Here is a 22,412-nt window from a genome sequence, read left to right as displayed (position 1 = left end):
CGCGGGGCTCGAACTCATGGACCGCGAGATCATGACCTGAGCCGAAGTCGGACGCTTAACCGACTGAGCCACCCAGGCGCCCCAAGAGTTGGGTTTTAATAAGCAATCTAACCCCAGGGACCAGGCTCCACACCACTGTAGCTATTATTCCACCTCTCACTTACTTAAATGTTCAAGATGTAGTAAGTAGGGGGAAAAAGGGTGTTATAAAACACCACATTTAGTATGATTCCATTTTTCTTATAAAAAAAAGTGTCTATTACACATACACCTAAGAACAGTCTAGAAGGATGCACACTTGGTGTTAACAGTGTTTTTGCCTCCAGGTTGGGAATATGGGTGTATGTCATAAAAAAATACTTTCGGGGGCGCCTGGGTGGCCCAGTCGGTTAAGCGTCTGACTCTTGGTTTCAGCTCAGGTCATGATCTCACGCTTCGTGAGTTGGAGCCCCACATTGGGCTCTATACTGACAGTGTGGAGCCTGCCTGGGATTCTCTCCCTCTCTCACCACCCCTCCCCTGCTTGCTCTCTCAGTCTCTCAAAAAGAAATAAGTAAATAAACTTTAAAAATTTAAAAAAAAAAAAAAAGAGGACTGAGTTTTTCAGTCAGTCAGGTGTCTGACTTCTACTCAGGTCATAATCTCACAGTTCGTGGGTTTGAGCCCCACGTCAGGCTCTGCACTGACAGTGTGGAGCCCGCCTGGGATTCTCTCTCCCTCTCTGTCCCTCTCCCGCTGTGCTCTTCTTTCAAAATAAATAAAAATAAAACTTAAAAAAAAAAAGCTTTTGGAGTCCTCATTCCCTTCTCTCCACCTGCATTCCCTCCACTCCAATCCTTCAGGAAATCCCACTGGGTTAGCTCTATCTTGACGGGCCTAGAACGTGACATTCTCATCACCTCTAGTACTACTATCCTAAGTTCAAGTCACATCATGTCTCCTTTGAATCACTGCCACAGATGTCTAACTCATCTTGGTGCTTCCAGCCTTGCTGCCCACTTTCTACTCCCCAAACAGCAGCTAGAATGACTCTTTTCAGATGAAAGTCACGTAGATCGTAACAGTTTCATATTCAAAATCCCAAGAGCCTCCTCATTCCTCTCTGGATAAAAGCCAAAACTCTTGGGGTGCCTGAGTGGCTCAGTCGGTTAAACCTCCGACTTTTGATTTTGGTTCAGGCCATGATCTCATGGTTCATGAGTTCAAGCCCCACATCGTGCTATGCGCTGACAGTGCAGAGCCTGCTTGGGATTCTCTCCCCACCCACCCCACCCCTCACTCTCTCAAAATAAAAATAAACTTAAAAAAAAAAAGCCAAAACTCTTACACTAACCTCCAAGGTTTTATGGAATGGAACCCTACCTCCTACCACTCTCCCCTTCATGCCTTCTACCCCAAACACACTGGCATCCTCGGTTCTTGAGCATATCAGCATATCCTGCACATTCCTACCTCAGGGCCTTTGCAATGGCTATTCCTTCTGTCTGTTAACACTCTTTCACTGTATTTCAGGGCTCTCTCTCTTCACTCCTTCAAATCTTTGCTCAGATGTCACTTTCTCAATGAGGCCTACACTAACCACCTTATTTAAAACTACAACTTGACCCTCCTCCCTTATTCCGGTCTTTCTTTTTCCCATGACATTTATCACCTTCTAACATACTGCAGAACTTACATTTGTCATTTACTTTCTACTTACTCCTGCTACAATGTAAACTCCAGTTGGACAAGGACCTGTGTCAGTTTTGTTCACTCATGTATCACTAGCACCTATAACAGTGCCTGACACTTAGCCTCTCAATAAACATTTGTTGTTGAATCTTAGAGTAAGAATCAGAATTTTAAATCACTTATTTATAAAACTGTTTAAGAAAGTACCACAGATTAGAGAACACTGAGTTAGCACTTGGGCTGTACCAACCCTGGGTCTATAAGGCTGTCCACTCTTTCTCTGGCTAAAAGTTTTCCTCTTGATACGTGGCGTTCTCGGGCTTTCTCACTGCCTCCTGCAATAAAAACATGATTAGATTGATAGCATATAAGGTCTCCCAGTAATTTCAGGCCAGAAAAACATAAAACAGCCCAAAATACAGCAGTTTTAAAAGTTCAACGTATCTTTTCAGAAACAGCTAATTTTCAGATCTTCCATTCAACTCACAAGCTTTATTTTCTGAAGTAAATAAACTTGCATTAAAAAAAAAAAAATCAGTCGATCTCTGATTTCACAGCGTACCATACATTTTCTGAATTCACTGGTAATTGCTTAAAGAAATAATATAGCATCTTCTCTGCAACTCATGCATTGCCAATACTGCCTCACCTCCACCACATCTGTTCAATACCTACGACTACCTAGCGCTCTGCTACGTACTATGTGAAATTTGAAAAAGTCCTAGCTTCATTTGTCCCAGGCGAAAAGCCCTGTTTTAGAAATGACCTCCATGATGAGCGCAGCAAGACTTACCTAAAGGTAGGTGACCCATAACTTTTTACACTGTCTCCAAATGGGAGAGAGCTGCACACCTAACATGGCAACTAAGAAGTCCACTTCTGTTAGTATCTTCACTCAGAGACTGGCTTCTTTGTTTCCCCAAGTTGCTCCGGTCCAAGAAAACTACAGTAGTCAAAGAGCCCACGGAGGTAACCGGGTGAGGCTGCCTGAAGTGAACAGCACACCAACCCTCCCCGAGACTGATGGCTGCCGGGCTCGGTATCTCGTGAATATTGATAACCCACTCTCAGCAACCCAAGGCATCAGACCAGAAAGGGAAGGATCATACGGTACCTTAATAGGTTTATTTTCACTGGTGCCCACGACTTTCATCTTAATCCGCTCTGGGGCTCATGAAGTGTTCAGCTATCTAAAAAAGCTATTTCTTTGGGGGCTTTTTAGGGGAGAAAACAAGCTCTTACCTACTTCATACAAGCTTCCAAGTATTACCTTGTTTTTCAAACCAGGCCTCTTTCCTCTACCCAAGGGAATTTTTTTTTTCCTGAAGAGGCAGATGGCATATTTTTAAGATTAAATCTGCCTTAAAGTTACCAAGAAAATTGTATTACACGTTTAACCTTTTAAAATGAAAATAATTTTAGGAGGCAAAGATTTAGTTCCAAAATAGTGTAATTAAGTCAAACCGCTCTTCTCTTTCTCCCAACCACTGAGAGGACCTGACTTCCCCTACTAAGGTGGGTCTGGGTGTAGGAGAGCACAGGAGAGAGGGGTTATCAAGGGGCACAGGAAATTTCTGGGAGAGGCACATTTATGATCTTGGTTGTAGTGCCGGTTTCACAAGGAATATACCTATGTCAAAACTCAAATTGTACATAATGCAGTTTATTGTATGTCAATTATACCTTAATAATATTGTTTAAAATTAAATATTACAAGAAAAATGCACCTGAGGCAATGAAAGGAAAGCCAGGTCTTGTGGTGAGGGTCTTTGGAGAGTCAGGTGACCTAAATACTCACTAAAGGACTAGCAGGGGAGAGGAGGCCAGAGAGGGTAGAGTGACAAAGAAGTGATAAGAAACACACACATTTGTTTTCCAAGTACTTAAGATAAAACCATTCTTTGTTAATTCCACCTAGAGTATGAATTGGCAATTTGGAACAGCTGGTGACTTCCAGTTTTATTAGGGAAAATCAGAAAGAGGGCTATCCTTGAAGCAGATTTTCAGATTACAGAGCTCTGCTCCTCTGGCATTTAAACTGACTTGGGATATGTGGATAGCCATAAAAACAACATGACACAGCATCTTAGTTTTCCAACGATTATTCTCAAAGATTCTGCACTATCTCCATTTCCACATACTTGGAGACTGAAAAGCCCTTCTCCTTCTAGCTCGTTTACCATATTGCATTCATTCTAATATATACATTTTGTTCACACTTTTTAACATCCCTGAAATCAGGAAGCATTTTACAGTTTACAGGATGTGGCTTTTTTTTTTTAATGTTTCTTTATTTTGAAAGAGAGAGAGAGAGAGAGAGAGAGAGAGAGAGTACATGCACGTGCAAGTGAGGGAGGGGCAGAGAGAGAAGGAGACAGAATTCCAAGCAGGCTCCACACTCGGCTTGATTCTACAACCGAGATCATGACCTGAGGCGCAATCAAGAGTTGGGCCAACCAGGCACCCCTATAGCATCTTTTTTTTTTTTTAAGTTTATTTACTTCGAGAGAGAGAGAGGGAGAGAGCATGAGCACCAGCAGGGGAGGGGCAGAGAGAGAGGGAGAGAGAATTCCAAGCAGGTTTCATGCTGTCAGCACAGAGCCCAATGCAGGGCTCAAACTCACAAACCATGAATTCGTGACCTGAGCTGAAATCAAGAGTCAGATGCTTAAGTGACTGAGCCGCCCAGGCGCCCCAAGCATCTTTTAATCAACACATCTGTCTGCCTCTGCCTGTACAGCACAAATGTCACTTCAACTGTGACATGCATTGTTAGAACTGTATGCATGGAGTTAACTTCCATTTTAAAAGTCTTCAAAAACCATCTTTAGGTCATTACAAGTCCCCTGTTTTAACCACCAAAATTATTTGTGCTTTTCCATATTGGTAAAGTAATTATCACGCAGCATTATACAGCTAAGCACTTCAGAATCTATCAAAATACTTACAGTGGCACCTACGGGGCTCAGTATGTTAAGCATCCAGCTCTTGATTTCTGCTCAGGTCATGATCTCATGGTTTGTGAGTTCAAGCCCCACGTTTGTGCTATGAGCCCAGAACCTGCTTGAGAGTCTGTCTCTCTCTCTCTCTCTCTCTCTCTCTGCCATATCCTGCTCTCATGTGCAAGCAGGCACACACACTCTCTCTCAAAATAAATGAATAAGCTTAAAAAAAAAAAAAAACAACTTATTTTAGAAATAGCTTTTAGTTTCAACTCACAAAGCCTTCTAAAGTAAATTTTTGCATTGACCAATAATGGCACAGCAGAATTTGCTGTAATTGTTTATACATTAATAGTTTACATTCCCCATGATGCAATTTCTTCCAAGCAAAAGGGTGTCTATTATGTCCACAATTTGAAAATTGAAAATAATAACAATTTGCCAAGTTCATAGGAAATATCATTTATTTAATCAGCAATAAACCCACATAGACATTATTTCCAAGTTATATAACAAAGCAGAAAATTCATAATTATGCAAAATTAGTATATAGGATGAATATAACTAATGAACAGAAAAGGTTTCAGTTGCTTCAGGTAAAACAAAAATTTTAATGGATGCTGTGGCTGAAATAAACCTTTAAGCAGAAATACTTTAAAAATTAGTGAATCGGAGGGGCACTTGAGTGGCTCAGTTGTTTGAGCGTCTGACTTCAGCTCAGGTCATGATCTCCTGGTTTGTGGATTCAAGCCCTGCATCTGGCTCTGTGCTGACAGCTCAAGCCCAGAGCCTGCTTCAGATTCTGTGTCTCCCTCTCTCTCTGCCCCTTCCCCGCTCATGCTTTGTCTCTCTCAAAAATAAATAAACATAAAAAAACTTTTTAAATTGATGAATCTGAAATTTTACTTTTTCCCACATAATGGCAATGCTGTAAGAGCAAAAAAACTGACAACAGGAAAAAATGAAATGTCAGCACACCAACAAACAGTCTTGAAGAGTCAAAGCTTACTGCTACTGGTTTTTCCTAAAACCAATAACTATCAAGGAACATTTTCATTAGAAGCATAAAAGGAAGAATAAATGAGTGTTTACCTAATCTTATTTTCTGTGCTCGTTCATGGAGCTGATTTACAAGTACTTTCATCTGTTCATAGTTTTCCTAAAACAGAAGCAAAGAAAGAAAGGGAGAGTAATATTAGAAAGCAATTATCTTTTTTTTTTTAAACCAAAGTAAGGGCTAATGTGAACATCATGTGTCACTGCATGTGGCCTCACACCTACCCATGTGGCCTCCATGTGGTCAATCCATTGGATGGAAAGGATGACTCCTGCCTCTCCATCTCTGCCCAAGCTCCCCTTCACTACCACCTTCCCTCTCCAGTCCATCAATCCTAATATTACCCCTCTTTAGAGATCAATTCATGTTCCCTCTCATCTGTAACACCTCTCATTTCTGGTCACTCCTACTCATTTACCATCTTTCTTCCTTCAGCATTGACCAAACTTAATTCATTTCTATTTGTTTTCCTATCTTAAGGAATATAAGCCCTTTGAGAATTAAAATGCCATCTTCCTTTTTCTGTCCCATCAACCACTGCCCTAAGAAGTTTCCAACCAATGCAGAAATACTTGGGGGTACCTGGGTGGTTCAGTCGATTGAGCATCTGACTCTTGATATCAGCTCAAGGCATGATCTCACAGTTCGTGGGTTCAAGCCACACATCACCCTCTTCACTAACTTTGCAAAAGCTGCTTGGGATTTTTGGTCTTCCTCTCTCTCTCTCTCTCTGCCCCTTCCCTGCTCGAATGCTCACTCTCTCTCAAAATAAATAAATAAGGGGCCCCTGGGTGGCTCAGTCGGTTAAGCGTCCAACTTCGGCTCAGGTCATGATCTCACAGTTTGTGAGTTCAAGCCCCGTGTCAGGCTCTGTGCTGACAGCTCAGAGCCTGGAGCCTGCTTCAGATTCTGTGTCTCCTTCTTGTTCTGCCCCTCTCCTACTCTTTCTCTCTCAAAAATAATAAAACATTAAAAAAATTTTTTTAAATGAATAAGTAAACATTAAAATAAAACACTTGCTAACTGACAAATTACACTTAAAAACAGAGCCCAGGAAACACAACAGATCCTATTTTATATTTAAAAAGGAACAAGAGCCACCTGGGTGGCTCAGTCAATTAAGCGTCTGACTTCAGCTCAGGTCATGATCTCATGGGTTCCGAGTTCGAGTGCTGTGTTGGGCTCTGGGCTGACAGCTCAGAGCCTGGAGCCTGCTTCAGATTCTGTCTCCCTCTTTCTCTGTGCCTCCCCGCCCCCCCATCTCTCTCTCTCTCTCTCAAAGGTAAACACTAAAAAAAAAAATTTATAAATAAATAAAAAGTAACAAAACTCTATGTTTGCACATCTTTAGAAATTTTCTAGAGTAACAGACAAGAAAATATAAACTGTGAGAGGTGGAAAAAGGGTACAGGGCCTAATTTTTCACCTTCTGTAAATTTTGTTTGATCAGTATATTACTTTAGACCAAGAATTAAGTAGCTAGTTTTTGTGAAAATTCAGAGTTTAACCCACTAATACATTTTGCTCCCCACGATGTCTTTAACATCTCTGATGATCTAATTCCTTTTACATGATGCAATACTAAGCAGCTTGCCAGCTGCTCAAAATTAGAAGAATTTACCATGTTTACAACAGAGCTCTATTATTTATTTTCTACAGCTCTAAGAGCTCCCAAGGTCAAGGTTTCTGCTACATTCTCTTGCTCTGCAAAATGCAGAAAATAAAAAAGGGAGAAGCAGCAGATTGTTAGGGAAAGAACCTCTGCCCTGGATCAGGGAGGTCCCAACCTCAGAACCATCTCTGCCTGCCAGCCCTGTGATGACTTCCCTGCTAGGTCTCCCAAGCCCTGTCCTACGGCAGACAACCTGTGGGAACAGAACTCCGTAACTCGCCTAGAACGTTGTTTCCCAACCTTGACAGACATTGGAATCACTAGGGAGCTTTGAAAAATAAAAATAAAAACAAACCCTCAGAGATTCTGATGTCATTGGTTACAAATGTGGCCTGGGCATTAAGCACCATAAAGGTTCCCCAAACGATTTAAATATCCAACCAAAAACAGAGGAACACTGGCCCATAGTCTCCATTTCTGAGTTACCCTCAAGGCAAATTGGAAACCTACCAAAAGGGGGGTTTGGTAATAGGCAAAGGGTTCTTTTATCACCAGAATTTTTTCAGATTACCATAGTATTTGCTGATATTAAGAGCATGAGGCAGTGGAAGCTGAAAACTTCGCTCTACTACAAAGCTTAGGTTAGAGATCCTTTTTATTCACAGTTAGCAAAGTCAGAAACTCCCAACTTCATGAATTGCCTCAGACAGAAACAAAGCTCTGCACTGGAGCGTGTCTGTTCAGCCCATCACCAAGAGATGGCATTAGAGCAACGTGTGTAATGCCACCTGACATGTATGAAGAGACTGAGCAGCCTTTCAAAACCTAACATCCAACCTCGGTACTGACAGCCTCCTAGGCTGAGAACTACTGCTAGTAAGCAGGAGCTGAGTCCTGAACTCCTTTGTCATCGGCGAGAGACGCAGCAGAGGGAATTTGTAAGGGGAAGACCTCCTTGTATGAACAAAACAGAGTGGTAAGGAAGCTCCGGGGGACGGAGTTGGTGGCCAACTCCTATCTGTAGCTAAAGGGCATCTTCTCTATGGACTCTCTCACCCGACCCTGCGCTGCAGCTCTGTGGCTCAGGGCTGGGTGCTACTCTGGCCTCAGGCCCTGGGCGCCCCCTCTGTGCTGCTGAACACACAGGGTGAGGAAAAGGTCTGATGACTATGTTGCTAAGTGGAAAGGAAAGCAGATTATTTTACTGCAACAAGTAAATATTTTTTGCTGGTTTTGTGCTTAAAGTCTAACTTGTCACTTTTACCTTTATTCTAAGGTTAAAAATCCACCTCATAAATGTCTAAGACACCTTTTTTTTTTTTTTTTTTTAAGTAAGCTCTATGCCCAACATAGGGCCAGAACACATGACCCCGAGATCAAGAGTCACACGCTCTACTGACTGAGCCAGCCAGCAGCCACTTAGAAACCTTGATCTCAAGAATCCCCACGGATGGTAAAGCGCCTTCATGAGGATAGGCAGCCTTCTCAAATGCTCCACTGTTTGGAATTTCACTTTCTCTCTCTGCCACTCTCAGCATGTGAGTCTATGGTTATTCAACAAAAGATTTGCTCACTGTTGAGTTTAAGGAATTTCTGAAAAAGAACCTCATCCAAACTGTTAACCCTTGTGTCTCTTCACTTTCTAGTAGTCAGGTTAAAAGATAATCTGAAAAATACACTGTAGGAAAGAAAAGAGAAGCCACATATATTGTTCAACATGTGACTCCAAGTTCAATAAAAGGAATTTGGTGCTAATGGAAAAAAAAAAATCTGAATACCTACTGTCTCAGCAAGGTATGTGAAAAGCTAACACATTTACCTTGGAGTAGGCTTATATTGTTAGTTTAAAATTGATAGGATGAAGAAAAAAAAGTTTTTCCAGTGACATTATTTGCAGCTAATTCTCAAACAAGTCCATCCAGTCATTATGACATACTATCTTCTTCTCAGTCCTAACTTATTTAGCTCAACAGCACTAGAAAATGAATAGACAGGTTACAGTATGGCAAAGTGAAGGGGCAGGGATTTCTCTAACATGTTCAGCTCCTCTTTAATGGGGTTTGTCATTGTTGTTAATAAAAGAAATTTAGGGGCACCTGGGTGGCTCAGTCAGTCAAGTGTCCAACTTCAGCTTAGGTCATGATCTCATGGTTCGTGAGTTTGAGCCCCGTGTCAGGCTCTGTGGTGACAGCTCAGAGCCTGGAGGCTGCTTCCGATTCTGTGTCTCCCTCTCTCTCTGCCCCTCCCCCACTCATGCTCTGTGTCTCTCTCTCAAAAATAAATCAACAAAAATTAAAAATAGAAGAAACTTAACTTTGTTTCCTGGAAATTTTCAAACATATACAAAAGCAAAAAAGATTAGTATAATAAATGTAGCCAATGTCCTTCAACAATTATCCACAATGGCCCAAGTTTTTTTATTTTTGCCCCCACCCTGAATTATTTTGAAGAAAATACCAGACATAACACTTCCTCTGTAAGTATTTCCAAATCTCCAAAAGATGAGGACCATTACTGCATACCAATACTCTGTTAATAAAATCAAATATCCAATTAGTGAAGACACTTCCTCAGCTGTCAGAGGAAGTTTACAGTTTACAGTTTTTTACAGTTTATTTGAAAGGATTCTATGGAAGGTCTATATAGCCACAAGCGACTGATATTTCTTAAGTCTTTTCTGAAATTCTGAAATTTTCTGAAACTAAGCCTTTTCTAAGTTCGCCCATCTTTTTTTTTTTTTTTTTTTTGCCTTGACATGTTCTCTTTGTCCCCTAGATTTTTCCCACAATGTTAAATGCGTCCTCCCAGTATCCTTCAACAAGTTCTTCTTCCCTTGCAGATCTAGAGGCTGATGGGATTTTGTTGTGCCGTAGTTTCTTATTTTTCCCCCAACTCATCAAGAATTAGCTGACCTCGGGGAGCCTGGTTGGTTCAGTCGGCTGAGCATCCGACTCTTGGTTTGGGCTCAGGTCATGATCCCAGGGTTGTAGGATCAAGCCCTGAGTGGGGCTCCACTTGCCACTTAAGATTCTCCTTCTGCAGGGCATCTGGGTGGCTCAGCTGGTTGAGCGTCGGACTTTGGCTCAGGTCAGGATCTCACAGTTCATGAGTTTGAGCTCTGTATTGGGTTCTGTGAGGACAGTTTAGAGCCTGGAGTCTGCTTTGGACTCTGTGTTTCCCTTTCTCTCTGTCCCTCCTCAACTTGCATTCTCCCTCTCTCTCTCAAAAATAAATATTTTTAAAAAAGAAAGAAAGAAAAAGATTCTCCCTCTGTCCCTCTTTCTCTAAATTTTTTTAAAGTGGAAAAAAATAATAATTAGCTGATGCCCCTCCACCTGCATTCTACCTCCCAGTCTTCTGTCAACTTTGCAAACCACAGGCACCAAAGTTCAGAACTGATGAGTAGTTCCATACACACAGAGAAAACAAGTAATTCTCTACTAAAGTGGGCTGAAACGCAAGGTACAATTGCTATAGCCTATGACACTGCCCAATTTAGAACAAAGTCAATCAAACCTAAAGCTACTTATACAAGGGATCTTTATCCTAGCTAAGCCAGTCTTCCAATTAAGAAATAAAGGAAATTGTCACCAATTGCCAAGGCTTTCTGAAGCATATGGCCATGAGAAGTGACAGCAGGCAGTTTGGATTCCTAGTCACTAGGAAAACTGGGCAGAGAGAAACCAGACTGTGTCCAGGGCTCCTAGGTGCCATCTCCCACCCAAGGCATGGCTTTATTTTTTGTTCCCCTCTTGTGGGTTTTTGTTTGCCTCAAAGTTTACTACTTGGAGCTGGTGGCCCCAGAAGACAAGGGTACACCTAAGTGAAATCTTTTAACATCCAACATAAGAACACATCCACTCTCTCTCTACTGTTTATCTGTGGCAGACACGTAGAGCTGCTTATCCATATCCATTCTTCCCATCCTTCTTAATGATGAAATCCCAATTTTATTCAAGGTAACAACATGCCTGGCTGGAAAAGTAAAACACTGTAGCCTCCTTTTGTAGACAGGTGTGGCCATGTGACTAAATTCTAACCAATGAAATAGAGGCAGAAGTTGTTAGGCATGACTTCTAGAAAGGCTTCTTAAAAAGAAAACAAACAGGTGAGGGTGTCCTTTCGCCTACTCTCCCTTCCTCCTCTTTGTCCCTGAACTCAGACATAATAGGTGGAGCTTATGTGGCAACCTCTACAGCATGAGACAGAATGTACTACTTATTCAAAATTCTTCTGTCCCTCTCATCCTTGCCAAGGTTCAGTGTGAGATTATCCTTCCCCACCCACAGTCTATGAGTCTGTCCCTTTTACTTGCTTTGACCAGTGGAATGTGGGCAAGTGTGACAGTGTACCAACTGCAAGCAAAGGCTCTAAAAGGGACAGTGTTTCCATACTCCCGTCTTGAGCCCCAGCCTTCCATTATGAGAGAAGCATCCCTCGGTAGCCGCTGCCCCTTCGGTCTGAGTTCGGGAATAAAAAACAAATACAGCAGACCTGAATCTGGTGCGCTGCCCAGAGAAGAACCACCACAACCAACCCTGATCCCAAAGCAAAAAATAAGTATCTGTTCTTTTGGACACAGAGATCTTGGGATTGTTTGCTATACAGCATTACTGAAGTGAAAAGCTGGCTAAACAGATCCTGAGATGACATCACGGAGGGAAGGAAAAGTTGCGAGAGCTAATACTTCTTGAGGGCTTATTATGTCCCAGGCAATGTTACAGGCAGCCACTAATTGTCCTGATGGTTCTATAAGATATGCACAGTTATTAATGCTATTATACAATTGAGGTAACTGAGGTACAGAGAGGTTAAGTAACTAGTCCAAAATCACTCAGCTAACAAGTAGTAGAACCAGGATTTAAGCCAAGGCTCACTAGTTCCAGAACCTTGCTCTTAAACCATTATGCCACACTGTCTCTGCCCACTCACAGGGCCACTGTTAACACTTTAGCTTATTTCCCTCCTGTTTTTTTTTTTTTCTCTCCATGGAAATATGTTATTTTTTAGTTTTTAACATACATGAAATACTAGACTAAGGCCTTTCCCATCATACCACAACTACTTCCGTATTCTAATTACTAGTGCACAGACCGGACCAGAACATTAAACATTTTACACAGAGAAAGAAGTTATATGCTCAGGCCTATACCCCCAAACCCCTAGCTAACAGCCACCATCAAAAACATAGGCCTCGGGGCGCCTGGGTGGCTCAGTCAGTTAAGCCTCCAACTTCGGCTCAGGTCATGATCATGCAGTTCGTGAGTTCGGGCTCTGTGCTGTCAGCTGAGCCTGGAGCATGCTTCAGATTCTGTCTCCCTCTCTCTCTGCCCCTTCCCCATTCACACTCTGTCTCTGTCTCCTGCAAAAATGAATAAACATTAAAAAAGCAAAACAAAACAAAACAAAACAAAACACAGGCCTGGACCTAAAGCCAAAAAGATGGCAGACCAGGAAGCTCCAGGCCCTCATTCTCCCACAGAGACATGCCCAAACAACCAAAAACTGGCTAAAATAACCTTACAGAAACTCTGGAAAATGTCAGAAGTCTACAGCAACCAGAAGAACACCCAGCCAAGAAGTCATATTCAAAATAGAAACAAGTCTCTCCTCCATATTGCCACCACACTAATGATTCGATCACATCCCATAGGATTTTGCCACTTCCCTACTTAAATATCTTAGCAGACAGCCTGCAAAATGAAATCTGAAGGTGGCTTCAGCATGCAAGACGCTCCACTATTTAATCTCATCTACTCCATGAATTCATCAACTCCATCAATTCCATTCCTTAGTCATTACTTCTAAGTCCTCATACCCTCTATATGCTTTCAGAACTTGGTTATCTATGTTCTCATAACTTCCGTAGTTTGTACAGACTTGCCTCTCCTTCTCCACCCTGAACCTGGCCAGCTCTGACCCAACAACAATCAAGATCCAACTCACTCATTACTTTGTATCTGTGGCTTTCTGTAACCACCTTTTTCAAGTTTTAGATACCACTTACCACAATGCACTGTAAGTACATGCTTTCTTGTTCACCTTCCCCACAAAATTATGACCTATACCAAGTACCTAACATACTGACTAAACCAAAGAAACCACTTAATATTTCTGAATTAAACAGTTCTCTCCTGACCCCAGAAAATCTAGACTTTTGGAACCCTCTCACTGGATACTGTTTGCTTCAGCCTGCTTATTTTCTTTTGATGTAAGGAAACTGTTTAAAATGTCTTTTCTGGGGGCTCCTGGGTGGCTCAGTCGGTTGAGCGGCCGACTTTGGCTCAGGTCATGATCTCACAGTCCTGAGTTCGAGCCCCACGTGGGGCTCTGTGCTGACAGCTCAGAGCCTGGAGCCTGTTTCGGATTCTGTGTCTCCCTCTCTCTGACCCTCTCCCATTCAGGCTCTGTCTCTCCGTCTCAAAAATAAATAAACGTTAAAATAAATGAATAAATAAATAAATAAATAAAAATGTCTTTTCTGAAAGTTACTTGTACAACTTAAATGTTATCTGTATAACCTCAGAAACCATGGGATAGGGTGGAATTTCCCGGCTTTGAAATTTCACAAGCTGTTTCTGTGACGCTGTTATACCTCCCAATTCCAAGAAAGGGTTATTCAAAGACAGCGTGCGATAAGTATGTTCTATTAACATAACCAACTATTTAACTAGTCTGGTAAGCACAACCCTATCTGTACCAGGCAAGTGGTTCCCAAAGCTGGACTTCGCCAAGCCCTCAGGACTTCACTAACAACGCAAACACCAGGATCCCACCCCAGAGACCCCAAAGATCCAGGCCGGGGCTTAACGCAGCCGTATATTCATCAAGTTCCTCGGCTGACAATGCTAAGTCAGGTTTTGAGAACCACTGATTTCAAAGATACAAAACACAGTGCCAGTGCTAAAAGTGAACTAAGATATATTTTATTTGGAACTATCTTCCTCTGCAAACTTCACGACCCCTACTGTGTCCCAGAATCATGACTGGAGGCTCCAGAGAAAAGAACAGAGCTGTTAAAGTGTGTCCACAGTTCACTGGCTTCCTTGTCCGGCCCACATTGGCGGACACAGGAAGAGGAGTCACAGGCTCAGTCAGGGGTTTCCAGGCCCGGGCCGCCGGAAAGCTCGCGCAGCCTACCTGGTAGATGGCAGAACCCGAGTCCGGCTGGGTACCCAGTGTGGCCACCGAGTCCCCGTGATAAGCGCGCGGCCCGGGGACAAGGGCGCGGGCGCACGGCCGCAGGGCTAACCTCAGGGAAGCCCACATGACAGCCGGCCCGGAGCGAAGAACTAGTGCAACAGAGCGGCCCGCGCAGGTTCAGAGTTGGTTATTTCCCAGCCGGCTTCCCTGATTCGGGATACAGCTCAGCTCGCGTCCTTGCAGCCCAACCCGCCTGAAACACCCCAAAGTCTCAGGCCAGCCACGGCACGTGCGTGGGCTCGCCAGCCGTAAAAGGTTGACGCTGCGCACCACGCCCCCCGAACTCAGCCAATAAGCGACAGAGGCGCAGCACCGCGAGGTCCTGTCCCCTCGCGAGCGCGGGAGTTCTGCGGTCCGGAGGCGGAGCCATCTTCCCCTTGCCCCTTTTTCTGTCTGCGTGCTGTGCTGGCTAGGTGAGGTTCAGTATCTTGAGAATCGTCTCTCTTGGTTTTCCTCGTGCTGTTTTCTTCTTCCCCTCTTAATAGAAAGGGGCTTGTGGGGGAGAGGAAGGAAAAAGGAAAAGAAAAAAAAGTTAGAGAGGGAGAGAGCCAAACCATAAGAGACTCTTAAAAACTGAGAATAAGCACTGGGTTGAGCACTGGGTGTTGTATGGAAACCGATTTGACAATAAATTTCATATTTAAAAAAGAAAGGGGCTGGCACTTGAAAAATCTTATCCCTATGGGAGAGCTGGAAACCGAACAGGCAATTAAGCTGTCCTGAGAAACAAAACTCTTTATTTTTTTTTTAATTTTTTTTAACATTTATTTATTTTTGAGACAGAGAGAGACAGAGCATGAATGGGGGAGGGTCAGAGAGAGAGGGAGTCACAGAATCTGAAACAGGCTCCAGGCTCTGAGCTGTCAGTGCAGAGCCAGACGCGGGGCTCGAACTCATGGACCGCGAGATCGTGACCTGAGCCGAAGTCGAAGTCGGACGCTTAACCGACTGAGCCACCCAGTCGCCCCGAAACAAAACACTTTAAAGAAGATACATATTTATTCATTCATTCAGCAAATATTTCTTCAGTGTCTCCTGTGTCCATTGCTCTTCTGGCACTGAGTCTTATAATTTCATGAGTCTTCCAGCTTTGTCTTCTCTTTCAGGTGTTTTGTTTTTGTTTTTGGTTATTTGGGGTGGGCTTCTTGAGATTCCGTATTAATTTTAGTATGGGTTTTTCTGTTTCTGAAAAAAAAATGTCATTGGGTTTTGATAGGGATTGCATTGAATCTGTTCACACTGGATAATATTGACATCTTAATGGGGCGCCTGTTTGGCTCAGGTCATGACCTCAAAGTTTGTGAGTTTGAGCTCTGCATCCGGCTCTGTGCTGACAGCTCGGAGCCTGGAGCCTGCTTCAGATTCTGTGACTCCCTCGCTCTCTGCCCCTCCCCGACACATGCTAGCGCCCTCTCTCTCTGTCTCTCTCCCTCTCTTAGAAATAAACATTAAAAAATTTTTTTTAAATATATTGACAACAGTATTAAGTTTTGCAGTCCATTGACATGGAATGTGTTACCAGGTATTTGTGTCTTTAATTTCTTTCAGCAATATTTTGTAGTTTTCATTGGGCAAGTTTTACACCTCCTTGGTTAATTCTTATTTTATGCTTTTGGTATTTTATTATTTTTGATATTATTGTAAATGGAAATTGTCTCTGTAATTTCCTTTTCAACTTGTTCATTATTAGTGTATAAAAATCCAATTGATCTTTGTGTGTTGACTTTGTATCCTGCTACTTTGCTGAATTCATTTATTCTAACAGTATCCTGCTACTTTGCTGAATTCATTTATTCTAACAGGGTTTTTTTGGCGGGGGTGGATCTTTAGGGATATTCTACCTATTTCTCATCTGCAAAGAGATCATTTTACTTCTTCCTTTCCAATTTGAATGCCTTTTATTTCTCATTTTTGCCTAATTGCTCTGGCTAGGACTTCCAGCATTATGTGAATAGCAGTGGCAAAAGTGGACCTTCTTGCCTTGTTCCTGATCTTCAGAGGAAACACTTTCAGTCTTTCATCACTGAGTATGATGTTTGCTGTGCATTTTTCATATGCAGCCTTTATAATGTTAAGGTAGTTTTCTTGTATCCTTAGTTAGTTGATTGTTTTTATTAGGAAAGAGTGTTGAATTTTGTGAAATGTTTTTCTGCATCATTTGAAATGATCATGTGTGTCTTGTTTTCTTCTTTATTCTGTTAATGTGGTATATTTCATTGATCAGTTTTGGTACGTTGAACCATCATCTTTGCATTCCAGGAATAAGCCCCACTTGGTCATGGTGTATAATCCTTTTTATTATGGTGCTGAATTCAGTTTACCAGTGTTGTATTGAGGATTTTGCATCAGCATACATAAGGGTATTGGTCTGTAAGGTTCTTGTGTCATTGTCTGGGTTTGGAATCAGGATAATGGCCTCAGAAAGCATCAGGAAGTGTTCTCATCAATTTTTTGTAGAAGTTTGAGGATGATTGGTATTAGTTCTTCTTTATAAATGTTTGGTAGAATTACTGAAGCCACAAAGTCCTTTTTCTCTGGAGTTTGTTTTTGATTACTGATTCAATCTTTTTACTGTATATCTATTCAAATTTTGTCTGGAGTTTTTTTTGTTGTTGTTGTTTGTTTGTTTTAGAGAGAGAGACACCACGAGCAGAGGAGAGGGGCAGAAGGAGAGAAAATCTTAAGCAGGCTTCACACTCAGTGCAGATCCCAACACGGGGCTTGATCCAATGACCCTGGGATCATGACCTGAGTTAAAATCAAGAGCCAGACTCTCAACTGACAGAGCCACCCAGGCACTTCTCAAGTTTTCGATTTCCTTGCAATGTAGTCTTGGTAGGTTTTGTTTCTAGGGATTTGTCCCATTTCATCTCGGTTATCCAGTTTTAGCAGAAAAAAGGAAGCTGAAATCTAAGTGCTTGCATTGGAAGATAAAAACAAGTAACAAGTCAGTTTGCCTCCCAGAAATCCCTGCAAGGCTCAGAAATTGATGGTACCAGCAACAGAGAAAGGTGTGGATGGATGTGGGGAGAAGCAGTGGAGACCAAGAAACAGTGGAACTACTTGGAAATCTGTATAAGAAGTAATTAGAACCCTGGGTTTCCATTCCCACTTTGCCCAGGAGAAATTTTCTGGAGAAATTGCCATCTCAGAAATTTCAAATATAGGGACATTAGACAAGAGTGAAGTGCCAGACTGAAATCAAAAAGATTAAAAGTTTGGAGGCCAAATCAAGAAAACCCTGTTCCTCACCTTCTTTTTTCCTCCAATGTCTCAAATGCTGGCTACCAGCATTTATATACAAGTCCATATAGAAGTTTATATAGAAGTCTAGAGAAACCTTAACACTTAACAGAAAAGATCAACAGTGACATTTGAAGTTCCCCAATGGAAAAACTCCTTAGAAAATAATGCATCTACAGTGTACCTCCAAATTGGCATGTCCTATGTATCGATACCCCATTAAGCTTGTAAAAGCTCCCAATCAACATTTTAGAAAATTTCTCTAACATATACATGGATAGCCAAGGATCAACAGGCATTTGAGGAAAGTTTTCAGCATGAAAAAAAGATACCCACCTCAACCAAGAAAACCTCAGAAGAAACCGTAGTAAAAGGAACAGAATAAACTGCAACATCCTTAGAGAAATGAAAATATATGGCATTCATGAAACAAGAACAGGATTATGAAAAAAATTTTAAAAGCTTCTGGAAATAAATATATGAAATCAAGAATTTTAATCTGTAGAAGGGAAGGAAACATGGAAATAAAATTTTATTTTAATGTTCATTTTGAGAGACAGAGTGAGCGAACAAGTCAGCATGAGCAAGGGAGGGGCAGAGGAAGAGCATCCCAAGCAGGCTCCCAGCTACAGCACAAAGTCTGATGTGAGGCTTGACCTCATGACTGGCTCAGTCTCATGACTGTGACATCATGACCTGAGCCAAAATCAAGAGTCAGATGCTTAACTGACTGAGCCAACCAGGCACCCCTGGAAATAAAATTTTAAGCCTCATTTCCAATTTAAAATTTGGTAGAAATGTAATCAAAGCTAGAGATTACAAGCTTTAGTCACTTAATGAGAAATTAAGATGGGAAAACATGTCATAAGGAAACAAGATACTCTGCTAGATAAATTTATTAGATAAATGAGAGGTTAGCAATTATTTCCTGATTGGCATTTAATTTCAGTTTATTCTTAATGTTATACTTATCTAAAGTTTTAGTGGTTTATACTTGTGTATCTTACTATAATTGAGTTTTTAACTCTGTTTGCTAAGGGCAAATAGCATTGCTATAATATTGAAAGGCTTCCTTAATAGACCCAAGGGTTGCTTTTAAACCTTAAGACTATAGGGGCGCCTGGGTGGTTTAGTCGGTTGGGCGTCCGACTTCAGCTCAGGTCATGATCTCACAGTCCATGAGTTCAAGCCCCACATTAGGCTCTGTGCTGACAGCTCAGAGCCTGGAGCCTGCTTCAGATTCTGTGTCTCCCTCTCTCTCTGCCCCTCCCCTGCTCATGCTCTGTCTCTCCCAGTCTCAAAAATAAATAAAAATATTTTTTAAAAATTTAAAAAAAATAAACCTTAAGACTATGAATGGGTGCTATAGAAAATAACTGTTGTTAAAATCTTTATTATAATACAAAAATCGTGTTTTAATATTTTAGCAATAAACAATTAGAAAATAAACACCATTTATAACACCATTTATAAATGGTTCTAAAAACATTTATAATGTCATCAAAGAGCGTCAAGTCTTGGGGCTCCTGGCAGGCTTACTTGGTACGGCATATGACTTTTGATCTTGGGGTTGCGGGTTTGAGCCCCACGATGGGTATAGAGATTACATTAAAAAATCTTTTAAAAAAAAGAACATCAAGTACTTAGAAATGTAACAAATGAGGTGACACTAGTATAGATTTACACAATAAAAACATGTCTACAAAAAGATTTGCATAAGAATATATAAACAGTCCCCTAGGAAAATGAACAGGAAATTATGGTGTATTCGTATAATGTGGTATACTCATAAAATAGAATAAAACTCAGCAGCAAAAGCGAACTGCTAACAGCGATGAATCCCAAAAACATTGAGCGAAAGTAACCAGTTAGAAAAAAACGGGCAGTGTGTGATTCCACAAAGTTTAAGTCCAAGCAAAACTAATCTCTAGGTGACAGAGGGGAAAGAGCTTAAGGGAACTTCCTGGCATGATGGAAATGTTTGTTTTGCAGGGTATTTACAGAGGTGTATGCATTGTCCTTGCTCAAAGTGAATACTTCAGATCTGTGTATCTTATTAAATGTAAACTATGCCTTAAAACTGTTAACTGCAGGGGTGTCTGGGTGGCTCAGTCGGTTAAGCATCTGACTCTTGATCTTGGCTCACGTTATGATCTCATGGTTCTTCAGATCAAGACCCACGTCAGCTCTGCGCAGACAGTGCAGAGCTTCCTTGGGATTCTCTCTCCCTCTCTCTCCGCCCCTCCCATGCGTGTACTCCCTCCCTCCCTCTCTCTCTCTCTCAAAACAAATAAATACATAAAAATATTTTTAATTAAAAAAAAGATTAATAGAAACTGCAGATATGAGAACCGTGAAAATGAAAAGGACAAAATTATCAAAACAATAAGAACATTTCCCAGAAGGGAGGTAAATGAAGATTCCTTATTAAAAAGATCCATTAAGTTTCCAGCAGCATGAATTTAGGGGCGGGAAAGGAAGGCAAGCTTACACCAAAGTTCATTATTGTGAATAATACCAGGTCATAAAACTGTAAACAGGCAAGCCACTTTCAAAGGATAGATAGGGAATCAGAATGGAAACTGCAAACTGGAAGACAATGGAGCATGCCTTTAAAATGACATGAAAAGCATTTTCAAATTATTCAGGATTTTTATTCATAGCCTGAGAGTAGAATAAAGAAATTTCAGACATGAAATGTCTTAAATAATGTTATCACCCATGTATCCTCTTGCCGTAAACAGTGGAGGATGTACCCACCAAAAAAATCAAGACAGACAATGGCATGGGCACTACAGAGAATCTAAACCAGGAAAGAAGGGTAGGAAGTTCATAGAGAAATGGCGAAGGGCAGTACCACAATGACAGCTGTACTGCACATAAAGACCTATGAAGCCACTAGACCAGTTACAGTAGGAAGAAAGACGTCCATAAAGTTTTCCAGGAAAAAAAGCAAACTGTTTATCTGACAGTTTGGCCACGTGGAAAATTATATGGAGGCATTTTGAAGCAATTATTAACTCCAAGAAAAACAAAAGGTTGCACCATAAATGTCACCTTAGTACATAATGTAGTACAGCATTGAATAATTACAATTAATACAATAACACTATTGAATATGGATTAAGCCGTAACTGTAACATATTAAGAGGGAAGGCATGGAAGGGAGAGTTTAAGAAAGCTAATATTCTTTTTTTTTTTAATTTTTTTTTTTTTAACGTGTATTTATTTTTGAGACAGAAAGAGACAGAGCATGAATGGGGGAGGGTCACAGAGAGAGGGAGACACAGAATCTGAAAGCAGGCTCCAGGCTCTGAGCGGTCAGCACAGAGCCCGACGCGGGGCTCGAACTCACAGACCTCGAGATCATGACCTGAGCCAAAGTCGGACACTTAACCGACCGAGCCACCCAGGCGCCCCTCTTTTTTTTATTTTTGAGAGAGGGAGCGTGCACACATGTGAGAGAGAAGGGGAGGGGCAGAGAGAGAGAGGGAGAGAGAAAGACATAAAATCCAAAACACGCTCCATGCTGTCAGTGCAAAGCCTTATTGTGGGGCTCAAACCCATGAATCATGAGATCACAACCTGAGATGAAGTCAGGCGCTCAACCGAGCCACCCGGTCCCAAGAAAGCTAAGTCAATTCACAATGTCTAACATTCATAAATAAGAGATTAACAGAATAACCATATTTAGAAATATGTAATAACAGAAGAAATAGCTAGTTTGAAATCTAGCACTACTTTACTTTTTAAGCCATGTATAATAATTTTTTTAATATGAAATAATGCATATTAAAAGGTTAGTACTGTGCCTAGCATAATAAATGGTAACCTATTGTTTTAAAAAAGTGAGTTTTTAAAAATCCAGGCAGGGGGAAATGAGAGTAAAAAGTCAGAATTTTAGCCACAAATTTAGCTTTGCATTGATAAAGAAAACAACATAAGGATTCACACAGCCCACATACAACATCAGACCAGTTGAACAGAAGCCCAATTATTCCTGGCACTGAAGTCAAATGTCTCCTACAGATTCTAAGTAGGATATTGGGTGATAAAACTTTTTAAAACTCTGTAACATCATTATAGTAAAAATAACAAAATTTCTTTAGGCTTTTGCACTATTTGACATAATATCTCTAACCTCAAGCAGACAAAACAATGTAGGCGGCCCATATACATAGCTCTTTGATGATGTGACCAAATTCAATATAAAAATTCTATCTGGAGAAAGGACTAGACTACCCTTTAGGAAAATTTCTACAAATATTTCTCTCAGCCAAATTTTTTGACCAGCTAAGATTTTGCCAATATGCACTTCAGAAGTCCAGGATTATATTATGTTCAGGACTAAAGTTTCCCATTTGTCTTTCTCTACAGAGAAAACAAAATGGGAAGAGAAAAAAGAGTGAAAGAGATTGAGAGTTCTTGTACCTAAAAATTCATTATATAAGCAAAAAAGCAACTCTCCACATGTCCTAAGTGGGAATGAGGGGAAAGGATATTCTTTATTCTTATAAGATAAAAAAAATATCCTTCACAGCAAGCGTATCAGATAAAAGATTAATTCTTCCAGGTATACCATATTTTTATGGAAGGAAGAAAGCTGTAGGTGAAAAACTGACAAGTTTTGGTTAATTAAACATTAATATCTTTCAGTCATTAAAAAAAAAAAACACAACCGAAA

General features: G+C 41.1%; 1 protein-coding gene across 1 annotated transcript in view; it reads right to left on the bottom strand.

The window, feature by feature from the left end:
- Positions 1-14,721, bottom strand: part of MCCC2 (methylcrotonyl-CoA carboxylase subunit 2) — a 71,751-nt gene extending 57,030 nt beyond the window's left edge. Inside the window, exons 1-3 of the mRNA XM_042988022.1 lie at positions 14,423-14,721; positions 5,706-5,772; positions 1,922-2,006 (exon numbers count right to left, since the gene is read on the bottom strand). Of these exons, the coding sequence (XP_042843956.1) occupies positions 1,922-2,006; positions 5,706-5,772; positions 14,423-14,551 (281 nt within the window). The 5' untranslated portion in view covers positions 14,552-14,721. The remainder of the gene's footprint in view (positions 1-1,921; positions 2,007-5,705; positions 5,773-14,422) is intronic.
- Positions 14,722-22,412: the final 7,691 nt, after the last annotated feature.

This window comes from Panthera tigris, chromosome A1 (assembly GCF_018350195.1).
Source record: "Panthera tigris isolate Pti1 chromosome A1, P.tigris_Pti1_mat1.1, whole genome shotgun sequence".
Taxonomy (NCBI): Eukaryota; Metazoa; Chordata; class Mammalia; order Carnivora; family Felidae; genus Panthera; species Panthera tigris.
Note: the sequence above shows the minus strand (reverse complement) of the source record. Positions and strands in the feature narration are given on the sequence as shown.